This window comes from Eleginops maclovinus, chromosome 4 (genome assembly GCF_036324505.1).
Source record: "Eleginops maclovinus isolate JMC-PN-2008 ecotype Puerto Natales chromosome 4, JC_Emac_rtc_rv5, whole genome shotgun sequence".
Lineage (NCBI taxonomy): Eukaryota > Metazoa > Chordata > Actinopteri > Perciformes > Eleginopidae > Eleginops > Eleginops maclovinus.
This window is the reverse complement of record NC_086352.1, coordinates 25,405,566-25,428,814: the sequence shown is the minus strand read 5'-3', so window position 1 is coordinate 25,428,814 and position 23,249 is coordinate 25,405,566. Positions and strand designations below refer to the sequence as shown.

General features: G+C 40.6%; 1 protein-coding gene across 13 annotated transcripts in view; it reads right to left on the bottom strand.

Annotated features, from left to right (window-relative positions):
- Positions 1 to 22,917, bottom strand: part of madd (MAP-kinase activating death domain) — a 45,150-nt gene extending 22,233 nt beyond the window's left edge. For 4 of the 13 annotated variants that reach the window (XM_063881603.1, XM_063881606.1, XM_063881613.1 and 1 more), the window contains exons 1-15: positions 22,608 to 22,916; positions 16,099 to 16,308; positions 14,335 to 14,973; positions 11,050 to 11,353; positions 9,855 to 9,986; positions 9,625 to 9,738; positions 9,126 to 9,206; positions 5,812 to 5,984; positions 5,212 to 5,447; positions 4,961 to 5,117; positions 4,735 to 4,838; positions 4,444 to 4,649; positions 3,740 to 3,993; positions 3,360 to 3,499; positions 2,318 to 2,416 (exon numbers count right to left, since the gene is read on the bottom strand). In XM_063881603.1, the coding sequence (XP_063737673.1) occupies positions 2,318 to 2,416; positions 3,360 to 3,499; positions 3,740 to 3,993; positions 4,444 to 4,649; positions 4,735 to 4,838; positions 4,961 to 5,117; positions 5,212 to 5,447; positions 5,812 to 5,984; positions 9,126 to 9,206; positions 9,625 to 9,738; positions 9,855 to 9,986; positions 11,050 to 11,353; positions 14,335 to 14,973; positions 16,099 to 16,157 (2,698 nt within the window). In that variant the 5' untranslated portion in view covers positions 16,158 to 16,308; positions 22,608 to 22,916. Of the gene's footprint in view, positions 1 to 333; positions 394 to 2,317; positions 2,417 to 3,359; positions 3,500 to 3,739; positions 3,994 to 4,443; positions 4,650 to 4,734; positions 4,839 to 4,960; positions 5,118 to 5,211; positions 5,448 to 5,811; positions 5,985 to 7,102; positions 7,160 to 9,125; positions 9,207 to 9,624; positions 9,739 to 9,854; positions 9,987 to 11,049; positions 11,354 to 14,334; positions 14,974 to 16,098; positions 16,309 to 22,607 lie in introns of all 13 variants that reach the window. The other 9 variants (XM_063881608.1, XM_063881604.1, XM_063881601.1 and 6 more) reach the window with 6 other exon arrangements.
- Positions 22,918 to 23,249: the final 332 nt, after the last annotated feature.

Below are 23,249 nucleotides of genomic sequence, written 5' to 3'. Positions count from 1 at the left end.
TCTCCATACGCTCCCCTGTGGTTATTCGCCGCAAAATTAATTCTTCCACTATTTACTGTGATTACTGATGTTAGGACCACTTTTTATTCCCTGATATGCACTTTGTAGCTTACTTGCGAGGAAGCTAGTTCAATAGATAAAGTGACTCTGGAGTGAAATACCAGTGGGTCTGAGGAAGGGAAATGGTGGCGTGGCAAGACAAGGGGCTTTACTGAATCTTTGATGACACAGACGGTGACTGAAATGAGAATACACAGAGGGGAATGCTGGGAGATGTAGTTGACTGGCTTGAAGAAGCATGCAGCTCACTCGATTAAAAAGGGCAGAACCCACCTTCTCCGCTCGCCGGGCCGGCCTCTGTTATTATCTCCATTAGAGAATTTAGCCCAAATACTGCACACAAAACCCAGAATTAGTGCCGCGGAAAAGGTGGACAAAGAGAGGGACACGGGGCCAGACACAACCAGCCTGAACATCAGTCCAAAACACCAGACATGCACACTCAACATGGCGCCAAATCAAAGAACATTAAAATTAAAGAGACAGACACAAAAGACAACATGTACTGATGATGGCATTAACCATGAAGGGGATCAGAGGACTAATGCCATGTTTTGTTTAGCAACACATTCAACATTTACAGGCCCAAGTAGGAGCTGTAGCTCATACTTTGTTCTACATACACATCAGTGGAATAAAGCAAAAGTGCTGAAGGGCCCGGATCAACCGTAACAATGTAAATCTAGAGCAATGGATGGAGTATTTCTTTAGTATTTGAGGATAATGTAGGACAGGAATCTTGTTTTGAGCATAAAACACTAAATATAATCACGATACACAGTAAAATACTTCATTAGAAAATCTCAGATTGTCGAAGTTCCAACACTGTGACCTCAAATAAGGGAACGAAACAACAATGAGTCACCAGACAAGCAAACAAGGGGCAAAAACACACGAGAGTGGAGAGGCAGCGGGTAAATAAACACCATTCACTGAGGACAGATCTCTCTGTGAACGTCATTCAAAGACCTAAATATAACTACATTGAAACATGATTAGGTAAATTAAAAAAGAGCTGAACATCCATCTTGTAGCAGTGAGAATGTGCAGATGCCAAATATCTTTTGAATAGAAAGGTGTGTATCAAAAAGACTCCCAGCAGTCACACAGAGAGGGATGGCAAGGAACAGAGGGGAAGGCGTGGAAACACACAGATGACATTAAAAGGTGTATCTTCTATCTTAGTCCTATGCTGACAGGACAGGTATAGGTCACTCCAAGGATAAAGAGAAGCCTAAAACAAACTATCACACCAGACATAACATACCCGGGCTGTCAGGGTCATCTGAACGACAAAGACAAAACACATCATATTCAAAAGGAACAGAACGATTTCATTGGCAGCTATTCCACGTAGAGTTGAGCTATTGAGTTAGGTTACCATGCTTTGCCTGTTTTTCCTCTCAATGTAAGTGAAAATCCAGTCTAAACAGAACTCATAATAGCCTTTAAACTTTTTACGGTATCATTAATATTCCCCAGTGCATTACTCTAGTCCCAAGTACATGTTAAGCTAGGGGAAAAAATAGGCAAATTAATGAGTAAACGGTGCTCATCTCTTTAAGAACATGGCAACAAAAAAAGAGTGGATTTTCTTGTTAAGAGAGAAAAACGGTTTCATTCATCCTCAATATTCTCCTATAAAATAGTGCCATGTTCATTTGGCAATCCAGCAGGAAGGAAGTCAGGCTATAAAAACAGATCACAAACCTGCTTGATCCATTTCCTCCTCCATATCAATATTGAAATATTCTTTTACCCAAAAATAAATTATAAAAATAAAATAAAAACACAAAAAGGCAGAAAAGGATAAATCATTCATCAGTTATAATGAAAAAAAAAGAATACTGAAAGGACATTTTATGCTTTTCTGTTTAGAGAAGTTATGAAGTATGTATTTGTTATTCATGAGCAGTTTGGATTATTCATTATTAGAATGGCATAGTATATGAAATGAGAGGAATAAAGTCATGGTATTGGTATGCATTCTTAATAAACATGATAAAATAGCGTAAAAATAACGCAAAATAAAGCCAAATTATTAAAAATTAAACAAGGTTGAAAAACACAAATGTTGACGATAATAATACTCGATAAGTCGACTCTCTCTACAGCACCTGAGCTTCCTTTACAAAACATTTTACAATATTCTTACCAACCTCCAACAAAACTGCAAAACTGGTACGGACATAAGTTGACAGGAATACCCATTGCAGGAGGAGGATGTAAAGTGGTCAGGTGATGGGTGCTGTCCTACCTTTGAGACTAGGGAAAGGAGTTTTCTCCCTCGCTGCCTTGTTCGGAAGAGCGAGATTGGACAGACTGAAACTGGTGCCGTGGTTCTTGTAAAGATTGCCTGTTGTGGGAGAGAGAGTAACAGGTTCGGAAGGCCGAAATATAATTCTAATAATTATGCAGAACAAAAGGCTACAATAAAAGTTATGCACTATTCCCATTAATGTTCGATAACTCATCAAAACAGTGATTGAATAGCTTTTGTTTACAAGAGGCTGCTGATTCACAAAAACAAGTTGTTAATTGACCTCAAGTAAATATAGAAGTCTTTGTGTAAAACAAAAGTTCTGAATACCAACTTTAAAGTTGATATGAAGTTGTTAGCATGTAGTTAGTTGCCTTATTACACTGGTTCACTTGATGTAATAAAGTGCAACATTCACACTCCTTTAAGCCTTTTTGGATCTTTACCAACTCCAGAGGGAATGAGCTGGCTCTTTGTTAGCTGCTCAATCTCCCTTTTACACCAGCTACATGCTAACTCACATGCTGAGCAAAAAAAACTGTTCAAGTCTGGATAACCACAACAAGAGCCAAAAGGCACTAGAGATTTCCACAGAGTTAAGGGGACCTGCAAAGTTGGCTGACCCCTTTTACAAAACACATACCGTATCACTTTAATTGCGTTGTTTTTTGTATGTTGTTGTGATTTGTGTTGTGGGGGGGGGTTATATACAAAGCTAATGCTATTCACACATTTCAGTCCTGATATATAGTGTACATGCAATTATAGCCCTTTTCTTTTTTGGTTTCAACATCATGTTTGCTCTCATGTAGTTAGGCAACTACATTCATTAAATACATTTTAATGTATGTTATGAATTTGTGAGGGGGTGTGTTAAATCTGAATGTTTTATTGTTCAAGAAAGGGTGGACGGGGTCTGAGAGGTGCTAATAGTTTTGGTGATCCAATTCATAATCACCCACAGAAATCAGCCCACTTTCCAAGTTTTACAAGCTAGAGTTAACTGAACAGAAACCAAATACATTTCCAATATTCTTACTAGCAAAAGACATGAGTCCTCCAAATCCATCAGTGCTGCTGTTGGAAATGGTGGAGTTAGGCGAGCTGTTGCGGGAGTCTCCCTCTCCGTCAGACTCTCCTGGGAGCCTCAGGCTACTGGGACGTAAAGGACGCTGTATCCTAAAGAAAATGATCACAGGATGTTAACATGCATCATAGACAGAGGAACAAAACCACACAATATCGGGAAACTCAAGCATTCACACCACAACATCACACCACCACAGATTCAAGACCACCATGAATGGAAGTGAGTCATTTGACATGCTGGGTTTTGATTGAAACATTGCATGGTCGGTCAAAGAGCCCATTTGAATGATGATGATGCTTTCATTCAAGTTATGAACAAGTTTAACACACTTGTTGCCATTGAGGTTCTGGTTGAATCGGGGGGTGTATGACTCCACTTGCTCTTCTGCATCAGGGTCATCCTCTGAGGGGAAGCCATACTGAGGCTCAAAGTACGGGTTGTCATACTCCTGCTTTTTGTTGGCTGGGTCCGCCAAGCCAGCGTCAGTCTGAGGCCTGAGGAGCGGCTGACTAACCAATCCGGAGACAGGGTTCTGTAGAGCGGCACCTGCGGGTAATTCAATTGTAGGGATTTCCCCCGTCTCCTGAAAAAAATGAGCACAACGATTAACTGGAATTATGGATGATTAATTATTGTTCTTCTAGCAATACAGAAAAAAACCTATTCTACATTACTGTGATCACGACATATACACTATATAAAAAATATATATATATATCTGGTTTATAATAAACACGATATTGTGTAGATAATCAATCGCCTCTTAATTTGTATTTGTTTCTTTAAGTTCTGGCTGTGTCCCCCCACTCAAAGACCCCACCAACAAAAGAAATGATATGCCAAAACATTTTTTTTGCAATGCACAATAAATACACGCTTGTTTTTTTTACTATCAATATTAGATTCATGTTATCGTGAATTATTTTGGCCACAATAATATAGGGAAAATCCAGTTGTGACAGCTCCTGTACTCTCTCTCTCTTTAATAATTAAAATAGAATAAAAAATATATTTTGAATGGAAGTTCACTCACTTGGTTGACTCCCTGGATGACCGTGCTGGGACTTGAGCTTGCAGTTGTGCTGGAGCTTGAGCGAAGAGGTTGTCCATCAGAGGTATCTGCAGGCCCGTCCCCACTTGATGGACCGTCCGAGCCCTGACCTTCCCTGAAGTCATGGAAGTCCTGAAACTCGACCTCGCTAGCGTCTCCCAGTGCAGCATGGGTAGGTGGGTCCAGGCCTAAAACGTCAAGGTGAAATATTACAAGGGTGGTAAATGACATGAAAATGCTCACCATGTAAGTGATGTTGAAACAACTACTCACTTGGTGTGTCTCCCTGGATGTCACCTTGGATCATCTCACTCACAAGGTCTCCCAGTGAAGAGTAGGAAGAGCTGGAGTCATCGTAAGCCTCGCTGTCACTGCCACTGCAACAGATTAAATGTATAACCAAGAATTAAAACCTCTTTGGTGAACGAAAATTTGACAGACTTAATTTAGCAAATTTAATTGTTGTTGGTTTTTTATATAATTTAAATGATTGTCTTACCTGTCTGTGGGATCTGACTCGTTCCCTTCATCCTCCAAGGGGCCAGCCATAGCTTCAACCAGCTGAGAGCTTCCGTCATACACTCGGTAGAGTACTGGCTGCAGCTGGTGAGCGTACCACTTGGGCTTGTCTCCTATTAAGGAGGGGTCGAACACATCTGAAACACAGTTTGCAGAGCATGATATTAACAACACTTACTTTAAAGCATATCAGATGAGATACAGGCAACCATCGCCTCGAGTGAGTCTTACTGTTGTGTATCCTCTGAAACGCGACGTTGGAAGGATTGAGAGCCCACTCTCCATAGAACTCCACAGCCTGGGTGTGAGAAAGCTTTTCTGCAAAGAGAGAGCGGCGAGGCCGAGATGCCAGAAAAGAAGTAGCCTGAAAAGCCACCACGGGCCGGGGGAAGAGGCGCAGTGTGCGGGTGTGCATCTGGAACCCCTGGAGGACATTTGGGGAGTTGAAGAACCGTACCATGGCGACCCTGTCAAAGAAACAAGTTCAGTCAGCTTAAGCTTACATTTTATTAGATAAGAGAGAAGTTCTTCGTAGTGTTCAGATAATAGAATTACAGCTGATAACTATGTCTGGTTGTTTTTTAAGGAAAATCCAAAATATCTATATATAATTAAAATGTTGGCATTTGTAAAATAAATACTATTGTTTTTCATATCAGTATGTGGTGCAAGAAACAGATAATTATTGTGTTCGGCTCTGAAATTCCATCTTGGTTCAACTTTACATCTAATTGCTTAATACACATTTCCCTTTTGAGAGTTCCTCACACTTTTAACGGAAGCATGGGAAGTAAGATAAATGAACAACAGGAATAGACGGTCAAGTCTTGCCTGGTGGCCACATCCACAGAATCAACGTCATTGCCGTAAATTAGGGGGTTGAACTCTGTGGAGGACGGCGAGGCTTTGTCTCGTCCGGGTGGGAGCAGGGGCATCTCATGAACCTCCTGAAACTTCTCCAGGTTCAGGATGGGCTGGGTGTTTAAACTCATGCTGGCCAAGGCCTAGAAGAGGTAAAAGTGACACAAGTTATAAACATGGCAGTGGATTTGAATACATAAACAGAGCGCTGTTATGGACCACTCCCACGATTGGCATCAACCTTTAGTTACTCATAATGATTTCCGCAATTAAAGGAATACTTTACCCACAAAATGACCATTTGTATCTCAATTACTCAACCTGAACCTTATCGCATGCCTCCACGATGGACAAAAAAAAGACATTTTTAGATGAATGTAATTAAATTCTGTTTTAAAGCTGTAATGTATCAAAACATACATTTAGAAGCTCTCAAGACGACTTGTGCGGAATAATCCAAGTCTCATTTATTGTCTTATAATTACTCTTCCCAAACACATGCGTAGTTTTTTTAAATAACAAGGTTTTAGCGAAAAATGCATGTGTTAAGGAAGTAATATGACAGAATAAATGAGACTTATAATATAGTCCACAAATAAGAGTTTTAACCTGATTTCTCTCCTTTAATTTCGATGAAAAAGGCATGTGAGAAAAACAGTTTTCTTCTTTTATTTAAAGTAGTTGGGTGAGTAATTGATGTGAAAATGATTATCCTTGGGGGTGAATAATTCCTATCTGGGACATTTATAAATATTAACCATCTCTTTTGAGGGAAAACAATTAGACTGCTAGAATTGGATAAGAATTGGGACTTGAGGGAATAGCTTTGTGCATGTTGATGCCTGTGGTGGGCGCGTCACTTTGTAGAGAAGGGGAACAAGGGAAGTCAGTTACTAAGCATGGTTTGCCTTGAGGGAACTGCTGCAGACTCAAGTGTCAAAGTTTAGCTTAGCATAATGGAACATTTAGTTGCTGGGTCTGGATGAATGTTAACTCTGTGATTAGCTTCATCATATCTTGTTTTGGTTACGAAAACACTCACTGATGCCAAGATAGATGCACGCACATTCAGTCATGCTCAAGCCAGAGCTAAGCAGTGTATCAAAAAACCGCTCCGCAGCATTCTGTGACTCAGTGGTTATGCATTTTAGTCAGGTCTTGAAAGAGTAGGAGACAAGTAGTAGTGACAAGCAAAACAATGTGAGAAAGAAGATATCCGTGCAGGGGCATTACACATTCCACAGGAGGAGAAATGAGTAACCTTATTTTCAGAGGAGAAGATCTGCTTTTGGGTGATCACGGTCAACCTAACCAGACACTGGGAAGGGGAGAGATGCGAGGAGAATCACATGAAGGCCTGGGATGGAAACTTTGTGACCGACACTGGAACAGCACATGACGGGAGGACCACAACACCATCATGGCCCCTTTCCTTTTCTTTGTCTCCTTTCAACAGTGCTTCTTTATGTTCTGCTTTTTGCTGGCAGCAATTACGTTTATTTGTGTGCCCAAAAAAATGTTAATCAGACAGATCTAACTCGGTGAATGATAAGATGATGACATTTTTGACATCAAAGTTTCAATTTTGAATACTATAATTGACTGAAGGAAGGAGTTAAGAAAAGATACAATTGTGTTTGATTTGAGAAGATGATTGACAGCCAGAAAATAGTGAGAGTGAAGAGAGACATTTTGAGAAGAGAGAAAGGGGAATATGATGAAATAACAGATGTTTTTTTATGATCAACATGGAAGACAGTGAAAAACACAGACAGGCAAAAATGTGACCAAAACCAGACTTCACCCTACAAAATACAGCCACTAAAAGACACATGGAGACCATCCACGGTGACCGACTGGGATAAACCAGCGGTTACAATGGAGTGGTGATGACTGGTACAAAAACAGCAGATCTTTTCAAAAACATAGAGAAAATACTTGCACGATAAAGAACCTGTAGCAAATGTAAAGCCTTAGTGGTAATGTCTAACTGAATAGAAAACAATATTGGGCCAGCTGAAATGATAAAACCACCATTTTTGTACAAGACAATAAATCAGTCATTAAAAAAGGACCAATTTATTTTACTCATCCCGTTCTAAGTGCAAGTATTTTCAATGATTCTCACAACAGCAGCATTCTGTTTCTGCATCACAGTCTTCAGTTAATCAGTAAAACCATGTTCACTGACATCATCTCCATTAACAGATACCAATAGTGTGTTTGTTTCCAAATATACAACTGCTAATCTGAGGCTTTGCACACTCCTACACACATACACATACTCTCAGTCACACAGGGGAAGGAGCTGTTAATCACACACACACACACACACACACACACACACACACACACACACACACACACACACACACACACACACACACACACACACACACACACACACACACACACACACACACACACACACACACACACACACACACACACACACACACACACACACACACACACACACACACACACACACACACACACACACACACACACACACACACACACACACGTATGGCGAAAGGTCTGTGAAAAAGTTACACTGCCTGAAAACATAAAATCTTATCATTATTAAAGGTTAAGCTGGATGTCAGATGGATGTATGGTAAAAAAGTTGGTCTTGAAAGGTTTCCTTTAAATAAATGTGAAATATCATTCGATGTCATTAATTGTTATTATGTGAGCCTTACCGTGAACCATTTGTTCTTGTTTAACATAACTGCTAAACTTTGAATGACTGCATTTTTTTATAGGGGCTTTGTGTGATTGGAGTTGCTCAAAGCGTGGAAGAACTAAACAGTGAGGTGTCGCATGAATCAGAACCAGGTTCTGGTGTTATATTGGACAATAGGGTGAGAGGGGGCATGTTAGTTACTACCAGTGTTATTAAAGGATTTGCAAGGGTAGCATAGTCCTAGGATTTGATTTTACCTCCAAGAGCTAGAGCATGCAAAGAAAAGAGGAAAGAAAGATAAAAACATTTGTTTGTATTAGTGCACTACAAAACCAATTTCCAAGGCTCTCACACTCATCGACAATACATACAACTGTGTAGAGGAAGGAAGCCCCTAATCTTCACAATGCTGAAAGAGAAGTTTCACATTTATATAAGAAGTGCAAATAGCTATCAGTCACAGGTGCAAACAGAGCAGCCCCTTGGTTCATGACTGCTCCAGCTTTGGGCTGAGAGCCAGATGCCACAGCACAGCAGAATAAAAAAATCTTATCTTGATAACAATTTAAGAGGAATCACGCAGATCCCACAGTACCTGTTTGAGATGTTTCTTGAGCTCGAGTGCCTCAGGCTCTGGAAGAGGTGGCAGGATCTCTGCATTGGTAGGTGCTATAACCTGTAGACAAAGTATATCAAAATACATTTTAAATAGTCAGGAAAGAACAACAGAGTAACTTTAGAGGTGTATGCCTCCGACAAACAGTCAAGAGGGAAGCTTACATCTGAAATGTCATCACTTTAAAATGTTATGATTTGTGTTAAAGTGTAACAACTAGCGTATATATTTTTTGCGGTCAAATGCATGTTTTGTGAATCGTCAAATCATTTCTTCCCTGATTCCACTTTTAAGCCAAATTTGAAGAAATGCCTTTTGAGAGAGATTGCATTCACAAGAATGGAATGTATGGAAGGACATCCCGGAGGCATAAAGGTTGTTAAACTAATAGATCTCTCTGTCATCTAAATCTGGACATCCATAAAACAGACAAAACAAGATGAGAAGGAGGAGCAGGACGTTGAGTTAATGTACTGACCTTGCTGCTGTCAAGGTCCACCAGCCAAAGATCGTCTGGCATTTTGAAATCAGATTTGTAGAGGAAGAAGCTGGCGGGTACTCCTATAATGTAGGGTGTGGGGGCAAGAAGGAGCTGTGGGGAGGAGAACACATACCGGTCCATCACAACATGATGGTAACACCACATTTCAAAACTGTTTGAAATCACCCACTTAGTTGAATCTATCTATGAGGAAGGATAAGTGTTACCTGCTCAGCAGAGGCCATGCATGTTGGCAGCAAGGGGATAACGGGGAACATGTACTCCAGAGGGTAGATCATGGCAACAAAAGCCATGACGCTCATAGATAGAGCATTGTAATCTCTAGATTGAAGAATGACCTGAAGGGAAATAAGAAACAGGAAACACTTTATGGCTCGATGTTCATTCTGTTATCCCAGCTATTTGACTTCTTCCGCTGGTGATCAATCACAGGAATATTTGTCAAATCTGTCCATATTCCCTTTTCTGTCCATAATATAAAGCTGTGGTACACTAAATGTGCCTTGGATTCGGTACAGCAATATTAAAAACTGAGCTTTTATCAAGAAATATATTTGGCAGCACAAAGTGCATAAAAGGAAGTCACTCTGAAAGCTTCCAGGCAGCACTTAGTTCAGCCTGACTGAATTTAACGATGTATTGAATTCATCTTCACATAAAAAATAAATGGATGAATACAAGATGGCAGCCTTTTATACAGTTATGCGGTAAATAAAAACTCCTTTATTGGATGGGGAACATCAATTAATGTAGGAGCCCCAGATAAATGCTAGTTTGAGAGTATTTGTCCAGCATTTATCCAGCAGTATGTTCTTTCAGCGGCGTGACTGAAGCTGTGACGCTTAGGTTTTCTTTGGGTAATTGCAGATGAGCCTGTGTATCAATGTCCCGGTAAGACAATAGCAACAACAGAACACTACACCATCGCCGGCCAAACAAGGATTTGTATTACATCCCTAATAATGCTTCTAGTGTTAAACATAGGAGAGACAGAGATGAAGAGTCTTTCATTTTGTTCATTCAGTGTCCGCAGCCTTCTTTTTGCCATCATGATTCCTCCACTCTACATGTAATGGCTACAGCAAGGGTATGTACGGACCCAATGTCGAATCACGGTGACTCTGGGCATCACTTCTCAGGATAGAAATGTTCTTTTATCCAGGCGTGGGCATGCAGCTGCACTGCTGTATCCCATGACCGATCAAAACAAACTATATATAGCTTGGCTAGTCTTCTCTCCCTGAAATAATCATTTCAGTCTTTAAATAAATCCCACTGTGAAGACAACCACAGATCTCCTCCTGGTCTTATATAAATAAAGGAGATCAAAGACGCGGGCAAAAGTGATGAGTGATAAGGATCAGCTTGCATCGTGCAACTCACTGCTGCGCCCGTCCTTACCTTGTGCTCCAGCAGGACACAGCTGAGGACCTGAAGACAGGCGTCCACCCCCAGCAGCTCTAAGGGCAGGTGCAGGGGGAAGTCCACCATGGAGAAGCGGGAGTTGTCAGGCAGGGCAAAGGTGAGCGGCCGTTTGAGTGCATGGGGCAGCACTTCCACATCCACACGCCTCTGACCCGCCACTGGTACCGGGGAACGAAGCAACCGGTACACCCAAGATTCAATCTCCCGCAGGTCCGCCAGCAGCTGGCTGCCTTTCTCCTCCACCGACAGTGCTCCCGTGAACACCCGCCACATGGTGTCCCTGCGAAGGACAGAAACAGAGAGTATGATCAGTAAGACTTTTTATTATTTTCATTACAGATTATTTGCATTAATTGTCATGATATAGAAATGCAAACTATTTGAAGAATCTCCCTCTCAGGTTTCTTAAATCCAATGTGATATCTTCAAATGTATAGTTCTTTTGGTCAGTAACAAAGACATACATGCAATATGAAGACATCATGTCATGTGACAAGGTGATGCTTTTTCAAATACTTTGTTTTATCCGACCACTTGTTTGTCTTAAACATGAGATATTACATATTATATTGTACATTTGTAATTATTTAGAACAGAGAGAGGCAATACATCGTCAAATCTGAGAACTCATTAAATATCTGTCATTATGGTTTGATAAACCTTCTGCATAAACAACGTAAAAGTCATTTCAGCACTAGCTCAAGTGACACTGGTAAGTCAATGCAAATGCTACTCTTAAAACGAAACACAACTGCGACTGATTGTTCCTCAAGGGCTAATAACAGCATGATTACACACCGAGACACACACAGTGACTCTTAACCCTCAAGGTTTGATGACGTCCTTGGGACCTTTGTATCATGTCATACCCCTCCCTATCTGATCCCCACTTTTACACTTTCTTCTGTTAAATGAAGGCACAAAGACATTATGTTTTAAAACAACACGCTGTTCACCAATTTGTAAAAATATGGTAAGTTAACCAAAAACACTAGTTGCTTGATGCTACAAATCATCAATTTGAAAATTAAAAACTGATTAAATTACATAATTTGCTCATGTTATTGCTGTAAACAGTGACCCACAGTCCTCAGCAAACACTACCTAATATAATTAACAAATGAGATCGAAAAACAGGAGGGGCTTTTAAGCAATTGCCGCAAAATTGATGTGCAAACCCTCCACTCTCCACACACATGGTGTCATTAAACCCTCTCTGGAGTGTATGCTCAGTGAGTGTGTGTGAGTGTGAGTGTGAGTGTGAGTGTGAGTGTGAGTGTGTGTGTGTGGCAAGGAGGGAGATAATCATTAGTCCTTCGGAGCCCTCCCACCAACTGCAGCTGCTACCCAAAGGCAGCCAGAGACCTCAATCTGTCACAGCACCACGGCACAAAGCGCTCGCAGCCATCAGGCATTGGCTCTCCTCCTTTTCCATCAGTGCCACACCACTTTCCAACCCACCATGTCGGGGGAAAAAACATTATGAGGTTGGTTTGGTTCAGCCTTTCGCTAGAAGGACGTTTTTCGTGGCTTTCAGAGAAACCAATGATCTATATTAATGATATGGGGAGCCGCTACAGCATTTTACCCAGGGAAAAAAGGTCTAGAAATGGGATTAACTGTGCTTTACACATTCCTACAATCCTTTGTATTGATGAGGGGGATAGCTGCACTTATAAATATATATTTACATAATATTAGAGCTGCAGTGTTTAGTTGGATCGACATGAAAATATTTGCAAAACCGAATAATCATTGAAGTAATATTTCACATGAAGATATTTCTTTTAGCCTAAATATGTAAATGTTCTTTTTCTACAGTTTGACATCATGTTTAATTCAACATATCTTTTCAGACTCATTATGGATTTTGAGCAACTATAATGGATTTTTATTTTCTGGCATTTTTTAGACAAAACCATTTAAAAAATGAAAACCGGCAGATGAATCCGTAATGAACAGAAATTGTTTGTAGCGGCCCTAGAAAACATATTCACCACGGGGGTCCGACAATCATCGACTCATGCTGGGCCTAAGCCGGTGTGAAGAGACAGCCTAATTAACACTTTGCCTCCTCAAAATTGCAATCCATTCTGTGTCACCCATGGCAACAGAATAACCTAAAGCGCACTGGAAAAAAATTGCCACATCCAAACATATGAGACCTAGTTAGATACAGTGTAGAGCTCTGGGTATTTAGTGCCGATTCAACTAAATACAAGTCAATCCATCCTGGTGGTACGTAAAGAAAAAAGCAACATGCATTATGTTCAACACTTCAGCTCTAACCGGCAAATACTTTGTGATTTATTCCTAAGGTGTTTCAGAAGGAATACTAAAATGCTCCGACACAGGATGTTAGTTTTTATATTCTGGTAAAAAATGCATCTCCACTATCAATGGAAATGACCCAGCTGAGCTCATCTGAAAGAAACCATTTCATATCCTATAATATTCAAATAAACTGTCTTTATACCTCAGCTTAACATATATCACACACTTTTTAACGCACTGTGGTTTGTTGCTATTATCTATCATGGAGGTGGGGTGAGAGCGCACTGTGAAAAAATGGCCTGCAAACTGCATGGAGCCACAGAGAAAGGCGCTCATATTATTCCTGAAACACAAACAAACACACAACAGGTGGAACATGAGAGAAGCAGATGGAGGTGGGGGAATAAAATCAGTAGGGCTGGCAAAAATATCAGCAGGAACACTGTAATAGCAACACATCTTTGCTATAAATTGTCCTTTTTTTAGCTTTGTTGTGAAAAAAATGATTTTTCTTTTTAAATGTTTCATATGGACACATTTAATCCTTTACACATGACTTGCGGCCCTCATCTTACTCGAGGCTGTCCGCACTTAAATAGACATAGCAAGCATGTCATAAGGACTAAAGATTCATGGTCGAAAACGTAAATGCCATGGTTTCATTAAAATCAAAGGTTTGATGCCCCTTGGTGATATGAATGTACTCTAGCTGCCTGATGATCAAAGGCCTGAGGGCGGCTCAACAAAAAAGGTCATGGGCTTTCAAAAGCAATAAGCAATCATCAACTGGCAAGCTTGAATATGATCAGTATTAACAGACTTCTGAATAAAATAAGTTTTAAAAGCAAAAAACCACAAGATAAGCCTAAAATACTTCATGTTTGTTTTGTTGTGCACCGTGATGAAATGGCACGTAGAAGAAAAGAAAAAAATCACAATGCAGCACAAGCACCAAAAAAGAGCTGCATGTATATCTGCCAGCCTCACCTCTGGGTGGTGCGAGGGAGCCCAGCTCGTTGGGTTAGCCTCTGACTGCAGCAGTCCACCAGCCTCTTGAGAATATAAAGGCATTCCCTGAAGGTGGAGAAGAAGGGGTAGTGGCTGAGTATGCACAGCGAGGTCAGCGTGCTGTTGCGGTTCCTGGCTGCCGTCTTAGCGGCGCTGCGCCTGTGCTGCGGGGACTTGCCGGTGTTTGGCTCGGCACCGGGCTTTGCGCTCTCTTCCCCGGAAGCAGCTGCCGACTCAGCATTGTTAGGTGGCGATAACACTGAGGACGGTGGGCCTCCACTGCTGGCATCTGATCCATCGCTAGCGGTCTCTGCCGCCTGTGATGACGTCTCCGCATGGCCACCTTTGTCCCCGCGAGGGCGGTGATGCCCTCGCTGAAAGGAGCGGTAGAAGTTGACGCAGATTCCGTAACGAGTGATCCCCGAGTCCTTGTCTGTCAGCGTGAAAACAAAGGAGGAGTCGTCGCGAAGGCTGACCCTGCGCTGGCGTATGCTCAGGCAGCCTTCTGGTTGGCAGAAAAACACCACATCTGGTGGAAGCGGGAAGTCGTTGTGGTCCTCCAGAGGGTAGCGGCGGAGGAGCTGAGGCGTCTGGGCCACACTGTCACTACTCGGTTGCCTGAAGGAGAGAAGGACAATATTTGTTTTGTATTAAAAGAAGCTGTTGTGTTGCGCCCATCATGAGTTCTATGTGGTTTCATAATCATGTTTTCCGTACTCATATCTGATGTATCGGCAAATCCAATATCCCATCAAACACAGTTTTGAATTTGATTTGAAATGCTCATTATGTGAGGAGAGGAGACCTTCATCTCTTTGATTGCACAACACAATGACTAACAAATCCTGACAAAAGTCGGTAGCTCATAATAGCAATTTTATAACTATATTTATTTTGCCAAACTCCTGGAAATGCAAAGTGCAAAACCATCCCAACCACAACCAAATTATCATCATTTCCGAAACGATTCAGTGCAGAGCCTCGGAGTATGACTCTAAAAACAGCGGCAGACTTGACAATGACTTGTTCATGTGATTCATCCTTTTCCCCTGTGGCTACTGTGAACAATGTGCTTCTATCCTTCATTATGAACGCTACATATAGAGTACTGCATAAAATCAAAAGCTAAATCTTTTTCAAAATCAGGTCAACTCTTAAAAACAAATGACAAGCCTCGGTCAGATCAACAACACCGTAAGAGAGGAGCAGAGGGACAATGTTAAAGGGTGTCTTGCAGGGTAGAATAAGAAGAGGATTTAACTACCAAGAAGTTTGTGATCATATGCCAAGACAACACCATTTTTCATTTCCTGTGAGGTGGCATTTTACGACTATGTGGCAACTAAAATGTTCTCTTGACATTTTTGAGGTAAACAGTTAACTACGTAGCACTAATCCCAGATTCAAGCTAGAGGTGGCTGTAGGTGCTATGTGTGCTCACACATAGTGTTTGTGTGATGACGTTGCTTTACTATTTTTTGTGAGAACATTCTGGGTTTATCTGCCACAACATCCCCTAAAGCAGCGGCATCACTCAAAATAATTGAGTCGTGAAGATCTGTAACCCACAGAAGTCTATGTACGTATATGATTGAGATAAAATGTTAAATCAGTCCAGTACTTGATATTTCCTCAACTACTATGCCTTAACGGTGGTTTTTAAGCATGTGTACACCCTCCCTCTGATGATCCGGATACTCCTTTAAACAAGAACAATGACTTGACATCAGGTGAGGTTCTTACCTTGCTCCGACCACCACCAAGTAGTCAAGGAGGCGAGGGCACGGTTTCTTTTTCTCCATCTTGGATTGACAACGTCCCTTACGTTATGGCATCCAGGATTTACGCTCCCTCTTGAGTCAGTTTTGCCTTTCCATCACAACTGGGAAAGAGCCGGTGTAATGTGGAAACACAGCTCCTTGATTATCATAGTGATGGTTCGAAGGGTCAAACCTGTAACAGAAGAAAAGGAGGAAAACTTTTTGATTTTAGGTCATGTATTTCTATGGCCATAACTAAATAAAGACTGGAATTTAAACAGATGAGAAACATTGAGGATGCATTATGTAGAAATGTGGTCCAACACCGAGCAGTCACATGATTTTGCAGTTGTATAATTGGGGCAAATATGGCATCATGATTTATGGTCTTTGACTTTTTTCAAAGTGTCAAGGAGCAAGCTATTATTCTACTCAGGTTTGCAGCGGCGTCCACTCCCCCTGTACCCGTCTCATCTAGTTCTTAAGTCAGTGCTAACAGTTTAATTCAAAAGGTCTCCAAACCCCACATGACGAGATGGTTTGTGCAACTAGCAAGTTTAGAGAGGCATCTCCTAATCTTTTATAGATTTAAGAGATAGGAGTGTTATTGGTTGGGTAAACACGAGAGCAGACAGAGAGCAATGTTGTGTTGTCCTCAAATAACCCATCAGGGGACACGTTTTATTTCACAATTTACCAGTGACAGGAAGCAGAAATACAACATTAACTGTATTCTGGAGACTGGAGAAATACAACCCAAACCCTTCTGTTTGACTGTTCATCACAAAAGCAATTGAACATGACAGAAATCAAATATTGTGAGATGTTTTTCTTCTTCTTAAGAGCATTGTACCTCGGAAATGTCATTTCAATGTCCTATCTACATTTACTTTGCATGAAAATGAAAAACACTAACAATGTTGAAGTTTTGAGTAATCATCTCTACAGAGGGTACATGGCATACAAAGACACAATGGCGGAGCACAAAAGATGACAGACATGACAGCCAAATAAAAAAAACATCCTTCTAAACAGAGAGGATTAAAAATGTAGGAACATTCCTCTAAAACTTTGATAGTGTTGCAAGACGTTGAGCCCTGATTTTCTGTTATGATCTAGAGCTACAAGGATAAGTGGCTCATTATTTCTGACACTATTGTGTCAAATTCTGTTTGTGTAAGCAATTAATCTTTTGAATTTGTCAGAAAATTCAGTTTTTAGCCTCACAAATAAGGACATCATACTTCTTCATTTGATATCATATTAAACTGAATATCCTTTCATTTATAAGTGACAAGATAAGAGTTTAAAAAGCTTAGACATTTTGCAGTATTTCCTGACATTAAGTAGACCTACAAAATAATAGGCAGATCATTTTGTTTATGAAAATGATCGTGTACGTTGCAACCATGTTATGACCAATATGTTAGCCGTTTGTTTTCGTCAGAGGATAACAGACTTTTCATTAGAAGCTCGCTGTAATGGTAAGCAGCTTACGGGTCTTGGTGGAATAAGCACCTTTACAGCTTGCTCTCTGGCCCAGTGACGGACAGGTTACTGTGGCCGCTCTGCAGAAGGGTCTCCTCACCATGGAGCCACTTTCAGCTGCAGGCTAGTATCTTCTCACAGTCAGGAGACTCTTAGAACAGCAGGATGGTAAATGTGTTACCCGCTCACCATAAAGTAGAGCTAAACAGCTTTTAACTGACAGCATTACAACAACATCTCTGCTGCCTGTGTGACAGGACCTTAAAGATGAACTAGTGGGCTGTGCTCTAGTCAAACAAAGCTACAGCAACGTCACTGTTCCTCAAACGTCTCACAGGAGCTGTGAGCGGATAATGTGATGAGCATGCATAAAGCACTCAGTTCAAAAAACAAACAAACAAAACCACCAGTGGACGGTAGGAATTATGGGTTGGTATTTTCACATTCCCAGGGATAATTCATGTCACCCTATTAGCTTCAATAATGTAATATGTTACTGATGTGAATTGTCAGGATAGAACTTAGTTTGATAACTACTGTTCACTCAATGCCATTAAGGGTGTTTGTGATGTGAACAGTAACAGTCTATGTCAAATTACAACTTGTGTCTGATGGGAGTCTTTTGTCAGTCGGAGCAGAGAACTTGGTATCTCTGAATCTCCCACAACACATTTCTCCCAGCAGTTTTGTTAGACATTATAAAATGGCGGCTCTGAGTCACAAAGAAGCCCTTGCTTTATTATTCTGAGGATCAAGCACCTAAACAAGTCTGCTAACTTGTGATGCTTTACACTGCTGAAACCTAACACAAAAATATTACTTTATTGAACAAACATTACACTTCAAAGTGAAGCAGTGACAATAAAAAAGGTCAGCTTTTTTACGATACACTCAGCAACTGTGTGCGATGAAAACGAAAATATACAGTGGCAGGATCTCCTTTAACCAGAGCGTCATGCAACGCTGAAAACCGCTCTAAAAGCCAGCAAACACTACGTACAAAACCTCCACCCTGAAACACAAACACTGTCTCTTGAAGGCTGTTATCCCTCCACTGATAAGCTAATGGATGTATAATTTACCAGTGGTTCCATTTATGCATTGCTATTGAAAGAGTTACCTGGGGGGGAAATGGACTGCACCGTGTTTCTACTAATTGTGTGCCAAGTCTTAAATGAGCAAACTACAGGCAAGATTTGAATGAGGAAAAAATGAACATGAACATTTTATATTGTAGCGAATCAAGCTAATGCACTTCAATTGTGAATGAAATCAATTCAAAAATCAGTTAAAAAGAAAGATTTATCCATCGATAGTTATGACATTTAAAAACAAGTGTAATAAATATCTATTAACTAAGGAATTTATGCACATTTTGTGAAAATTCTCCTGTTTCAGTGCTGTTATAAGAGCTGTCGACCTGCATCAGGATGCCACAACGGTGTCAGTGTCACCAGGATACATTTCAGAGGCAGAAGCTTCCTGACAGATTCTGCGTAGTTTTGGAAATTTTCACTGTTTTTGAAACTTGTTACTGACATGTTTCTCTGTCTCAACAGCTACAGAGTTAGTTTAGCCCTAAAAACAAAAGCAGTTGCTTTAAATGAATACATGATGAACACCCAAAGGTTTGTCTATATTATAAAAATGATGTGAAAGAGACTGCATTTTCTATTTAATGTGTATGTGAAGATGGTGAACATCCTGTGATATTTAGATTTCATGCTACACAAAGACCACAGGTCAGACAAATGGACTGCATGCAAGTCATGAGTGGGACACTGTCACGCTTCCCATCACACGGTGTTGTTAACCCCATGAGCAGGAGCACAGCTGTGTCCAGGGAGGTGATTCTATCACAGATGCAGATGCATTATGGGTCTAATTATTTCTAAGAGCTCCACTTATGAGTAGAGGAGCCATTCACACAGGGACAAAAGACATTTTAACTAGATTCTTCTTAATGGAGCATGAATGGAAGACAGTAAATTGTACTTATAATATAATAATAATAATCCCGAAGATTTGTATTCAAACAAATGTCTCTTATGTCACTTTCTCCACCTGAGGTGATACAGTGGTGATTGAGCTTACGGCCCACTATAACCAGAATGTGTTTTTAGACTTATTTGTGACAATGTCATACCTACTCTCTATTTTTGTTCTCTTTTGACCCCAAAAGAGGAAATGTTTATGCCATTGTCACTGACACATTAGTCAAATAAACTAGGTTGAGCTACTTAGTTTTCTATTTCTTTGGGAGAAAAGAAGGTGACTTGACACACGGAATGAGAAAGCTTACTAACACTATTTGATGTGTGTCGTGCCATAAGAAGACACGGTCCAAACTGCTTTAAAGTGGGCTGAAATATGTCTGATGAGTCAGCTGAATGTCAGCACGCATCACATTTAGCAAAATTATTCAAATACACTGCAAGCCTGACACTAATGCACCTTGCATTAGTGTGCCTATAAAAAAGAAGACCAAAATGAACTTTTATTAAACATTTACAAGTATGTTTGCTCTGAGAAACTGGTATGAAACACTCCACTTCAAAAGCTAGTCCTTCACAGTATTCTAGCCGTTTCTACAGGCATGGCACAACTCTGAGCATGTTTGAGTGTTGTAACAATTTGCATCCTGCTCACAGTGAAAGGCTAAAAACAGAGAGGGAATGGTTCCAACCACATAATATATTCTAAGGGCAAGGCCCATATGCAGAACACAGATCTATGCCTCTTTATCTTGCAAAACCATCAGGACAATGAATCAACATGCAGGTCTGGCAGCGGGAATGCAATCCTGGTGCAAAACCAAAATGGCTTTTTTATCAAGCAGCAGAGCAGGAGGCAGACTCATCCAGCACAAAGATATATTTTAAAACAGGGTGGAAGTACGATGCAACATCATGTATTTGTATTTGATTAACGAGCTTGAACCTTTCTCAGAATTAAAGAGATTAAAAGAAACACTACAACACTGTGTATTATTCAAAGACTAGATAATAATGTAGGTTAACACAACAGATGAATCTGGTCAGTGTGGTCTGCATGCAGCACAGCTTATGCAAGCACAGAGAGGAGATGGATATGATTCATAGGCCTACAACATGGGCAGCACTTCTTGCCAGTCACAGTGACCAGCAGTAAGTAGCGACAGAGAAAAATCTGTTAAATTCAGTCACGTGAGGACACACAAACAAGAGAGAGATGAAGTGTAGAAAGTATTGACCATTGCGTTGTCACGTTTAGATTAGAATATTTTCTTATTGAACCAATCGTACTTTGTTCCACAGCTGAACAGATATAAGAACTATTTTAGTCCCCTATCAATAACGCCGGTCAGCTCGGTCAGCTCAGTCCCTCGCCTACACTGAAAGTCTGTGTATTTATATAATAATTTCTTTGCCTGAAAGAAGCATGTTTCTAGACCTTGTCGAGGCTAAATAAGTCCAGTTTATGGTTGATGATATGCATTTGCCCAAGGACACTTCGACATGTTGACTGCAGGGTGAAGGGATCAAACCACTGACCCACTGATGGAATATGCAATGTTCCCCTCTGCCACAGAGGTACCACGTTCAATTTGAATAACTGTGGCTGCTTATACTATTTGTACTGGAAAAGACACTAAACTGTAAAGCTTATTGACCCAGTGTACCACGATGCACTATGCCTCATCACAGGTGATACATTTCTTGCTCATCATTGCGTCTTCCATTAAAGGAGGGATGTTTGTTGAGCATCAGGATGATATTCTACAATGTTCTTCACTTTATATCAACATCTACCTCTGTTTATAACTACTGTTTAATAGTCATTCAATCAATTTACAATAAAAATCCACTGCCTTATCTCATGAGTCATGTTAGTGTCAAAAGCTGATTGGCAATTGTGTCAAATAATCAACTGCTGATCAATGCTGTAACAGCAATACGTTTACAATGAATGGGTGTCAGTTACAGCTAACGGAAGTTACAAGGTATTTTACTATCAAATGGGGAGATAAGAACAGAGACATGCTGACCGTAGGATGAACTCCAGCAGCAGTTAATTATGTTGGTCCTTGTTAACAATTTTCCAAAAATAGGCTAATAAACATCCCAAAAATGTGTACAACAAGGCATCAAATAAAAAAGGAAAAAAGTAAGACCAAAAAGGTGTAGGTTAAATCTTTATTTTACCTAGGCTTCTTTTACAGCCTATTCTGATAGACAACCCTTTATAAACAAGTTTAAGGCTACACAAAACGAACACTTTCAGTCATACACAATGCTAATCAATGTATTTTGTTGTAGTGAGTACATTCTTATTTTCGAGTCACGACTCTATGAGTTAACCCCTTTGACAAAAATACATCTGACACCTGATATTGGTACTTACCCTTGAATTTTCAAACATAACACTACCTAAATCCAAACTGGTCTCTCTTTAAATTTGAAACAAGCTATGAATACAGTAAGGAAGGTAATTATTATGGGCTTTGTTATCTATGCGAGACAAGCATGCAAGTCAATAAATGGATGGTTAGGTAGTAATCGGATCGATCAATGTTTTATTACTGTTCTATACACAGGATAAGTGTTAGATTATAACGTGTTGTGTTTCCTTTACGTTAATGTAACGCGATATGGGAGGAATGAATAAAACACTGATCTGCACTGACTATCTTTAGTTTAGAGTGACAGACGTGGAAAGGCAAAGCCAACGCCTCCTTTTAACTCCAGGAGATTTATTTTTTATATGAATTATGACAGGCTGTCAGGCCTTGTCCTACATGTTCACCCCTAAAGATGCATCCTCTAGGTTTATGGTTTTCTACGTCACGGGTGGATTAGCTAGTTAGCTGCCTAGCTGCTAACAGTAGCTTGACTGGTTTATCTCACAGATAAAACAACTCAAAACGTATAAACACGGTGGCGACATCAGGAAACAGTTCATATGTTACAGCCATATATACAGTGGATGTGCTAAAATAGAAACGTAGAATAAGACCAGCCTCACCTGCTTGCGTTAGCAGGTTAGCCGCTAACGTCCGCTGGGGAGCCAGCTGCTGATGACGGCCTGGGCTGTGGGTGTCCTCCACGGTCACACACGCAGAGAGACGGTGTGTATTCTGAATTAGCCTTCTTTATTTTATATCACGGTGTATCGCTAGGAAACGACGGCTGAAATGCGGTAGCTTTTCCGTCAGACTGTTTCGCAGCATGAATAAATGATGTAAAGTGTGTGTCCGCCTGTGAGCTCGATGGACGGGCGGCTCAGTCAGTTACAACCTGCCTTTAAAACATCCTCCTCCTCCTCATCATCATCATCGGTGTGAAGGGAGTTCCGCATACTGAGATCTAACGGAAGAGATCACACAATCCCGACGAAAATCACCTAACCCTCTCCACAGGGACTGCCTTTAGTGTTGCCGTGGTGCTAATAGTTCACTCAATTATTTTTCTGACAGTTTGAAGTCTTTTAGTTTAGTTTTATCGCCTGACAAGGCCGGCCGAAGCCTTTTTACGGCTATATACAAGTGCTCTATGCAGCCACCCCAGCCCCCCAAACTGCGATTATTACCAATGTTCATGACAATAAAATAACTGAAAGCAAAAAATAAGCTTTGTGAATAAAATATATCAATACTACATTTACTAC